The sequence below is a fragment of the Phaethon lepturus genome, unplaced genomic scaffold (genome assembly GCF_000687285.1).
Source record: "Phaethon lepturus isolate BGI_N335 unplaced genomic scaffold, ASM68728v1 scaffold21193, whole genome shotgun sequence".
NCBI classification, from domain to species: domain Eukaryota; kingdom Metazoa; phylum Chordata; class Aves; order Phaethontiformes; family Phaethontidae; genus Phaethon; species Phaethon lepturus.
In genome coordinates this window covers 1-2,625 of record NW_010528671.1, presented here as the reverse complement: position 1 = coordinate 2,625, position 2,625 = coordinate 1, and the positions used below count along the sequence as shown (strand labels likewise).

Genomic DNA, 2,625 nt, shown 5'->3' with positions numbered 1-2,625 from the left:
CAAACACATTGCAAAAAAAGGAAGGAAATATCCCTTTGTCTCCAGCTGGGTGGGTTTGAGGCTGCATGGCCACGGTGAGGAGCCCGTCACGGATCCTGCATCCCCCGGTCCACGCCGGCATCGCTCCCCATGCACCGTCGGCTCCTGAAATCGTTCCATTTTGCCTTTCACTCCCTCCTCCCCGCACACAGACCCGCTGCACGGCCACAAATTTGACATTGGATGAAATAGGGCTACAGGGGAAGGGAATTAAGAACAGAAAATGAGAGCTGCTTTTTTTTTCTACTTAAATCAGCACTGACTACACTCAGTCTCTGACCAGATTAGAATTCCATAAATGATCCAACGGGGAAGAAAAGGGAATCTGTGACGTGCCCGTAATGGCACACCACATGTTTCAATATTAAGCATCATTTAACAATGTGGTAACAGAGACTCTCTGCAAAATTAAAAGCTTGTTTCCTCCCAACTCCCTTCCAGTATTCTCTGCAACATGTTTTCCTCATCTCCCCACCCAAGCTGGGGCTGTTAATCCAACAAGTGAGCTTATGTGATGGAAAGGAAATCGGCTACACGCTGCCTTTAGGGAAGGGGGGGGGAAATCAGGAGCAAAGCGAGATGTCCCCAAAAACAAGAAAACAAAAGCAGCCCTGCAACACGTTGCAGAACAGACACCTGTTTCAACGGTGAGTGTGTTTTGTCTTCATCTTCCTTCTCTTCATCCTTTAGGCATCCTCTTCTTCAGAGAATTTTAAATCCTTTTTTTTTTGGATCTTTAGAAAGGAAGGATCTAAAAAAAAAGTATAAAAACGAGGGCACACACAGACCGACGATGGTGCATGTTCCACACAATACCAAGTACACAGTCACTTTGCATTATTATTATTATTATTTTTTTACCGCATCCTCAGATTTTGTTGCTGTTGGTTTGGTTTTGTTTTTTTAAACATCCGTAAAGATCTTTTTGATGTTCACACAGTTGGGATTGTTTGTGGTTGTGCAGTTGCCTGTCTTAAAGGCAGCCTGTTTGAATGCACTGTGGTTGATTCCTCCTTCCTCGATCACCATGTACTCGGACTTGCTGAGGGTGGAATTGCTGCGAGCCTTCCTCATCTCCTCGCTGGACGAGAGGTGCTGGCAGCTCCCGACGTGCATGTATTGGGCTTGCTCCTCACCTTCTGTCTCCCGGTGGTAGAAATAGTTGAAATTGGAGACTATCACAGGCACAGGGAGAGCGATAGTTAGCACTCCCGCGATGGCACACAGAGACCCCACAATCTTGCCCCCAATGGTGATGGGGTGCATGTCCCCATAGCCCACTGTGGTCATGGTCACCACCGCCCACCAGAAGGCATCAGGGATGCTACTGAAGCCTGAACTGGGGTCATCGGCTTCTGCGAAGTAGACAGCGCTGGAGAAAAGGATGACGCCGATGAAGAGAAAGAAGATGAGCAAACCCAGCTCCCGCATGCTGGCCTTGAGGGTCTGCCCCAGGATCTGCAGTCCTTTGGAGTGCCGGGAGAGCTTGAAGATGCGGAAGACCCTGACCAACCGGATGACTCTGAGGATGGCTAAGGACATGGCTTGCTGGCCGTTGCCTTGCCTCTCAGCCAGCTCGGTGCCCAGCGTGATGAAGTAGGGAATGATGGCCACAATGTCAATGATGTTCATGATGTTCTTGGAGAAGGTGGCCTTGCTGGGGCAGGCAAAGAAGCGAACTAGCAGCTCAAAGGAGAACCAGATGATGCATAAAGTCTCCACCACAAAGAAAGGGTCGGTGAAGGATGACACCATGGAAGTGGCTGAGGACGAGGAATTGGTGAAGACATCAGGTGGGAGAGGGCCACCACCTGTCCCGAAGGTCCCCCCAGCTCCCTCATAGTCGTGGTCATCCCTGAATTCAGGCAGGGTCTCCAGACAGAAGATGACGATAGAGATAAGGATGACCAGAACAGAGACGATAGCAATGCCTCGGGCTGGCCCAGAGCTTTCGGGGTACTCAAAGAGGAGCCACACTTGGCGCTGAAACTCCTTGTCAGGAAGCGGCCGCTGCTCCTCCCGAATGAAACCCTCATCCTCCCGAAACTTCTCCATGGCCTCCTCCCCTAGCTGGTAGAAGCGGATCTCCTCGGAGAAGATGTCGATGGGGACATTGACAGGTCGCCGGATGCGCCCACCCGACTGGTAGTAGTAGAGGATGGCGTCAAAGCTGGGACGGTTACGGTCGAAAAAATACTCATTGCGGAGGGGGTCGAAGTAGCGCATCCTCTTGCGGGGGTCCCCCAGCAGCGTCTCGGGGAACTGCGCCAGTGTCTTCAGGGGGCCCCCCGGCAGCGTCTCGGGGAACTGCCCCAGTGTCTTCAGCTGGGTCTCAAACCGCAACCCCGAGATGTTGATCACCACCCGCTCGCAGCACTCGTGCTCCCCACCGCCCGCGGGCTGGCCGGCAGGGACAGCGGCCGGAGTTGGGGGGTGATCGTAACGGTCCCCCCCAAGCAAAGGATGAGGATGCTGTGGTTCTTCCAGCAAAGGGTCTCCGCCGCCGCCTCCCACCACGGTCATGCTGCCTTCCTCCCCTTCTTCACCCTCCTCCTCCTCTTGCTCGGGGACCGGCTGGGGGGTGGC

At 53.1% G+C, this 2,625-nt stretch overlaps 1 protein-coding gene across 1 annotated transcript; it reads right to left on the bottom strand.

Moving 5' to 3' along the window:
• Positions 1-942: 942 nt before the first annotated feature.
• On the bottom strand, positions 943-2,592 carry LOC104618209 (potassium voltage-gated channel subfamily A member 3-like). The gene has a single exon (XM_010283749.1). It carries the CDS (start codon positions 2,560-2,562, stop codon positions 943-945), a length of 1,620 nt encoding a protein of 539 aa, XP_010282051.1. The 5' UTR covers positions 2,563-2,592.
• Positions 2,593-2,625: the final 33 nt, after the last annotated feature.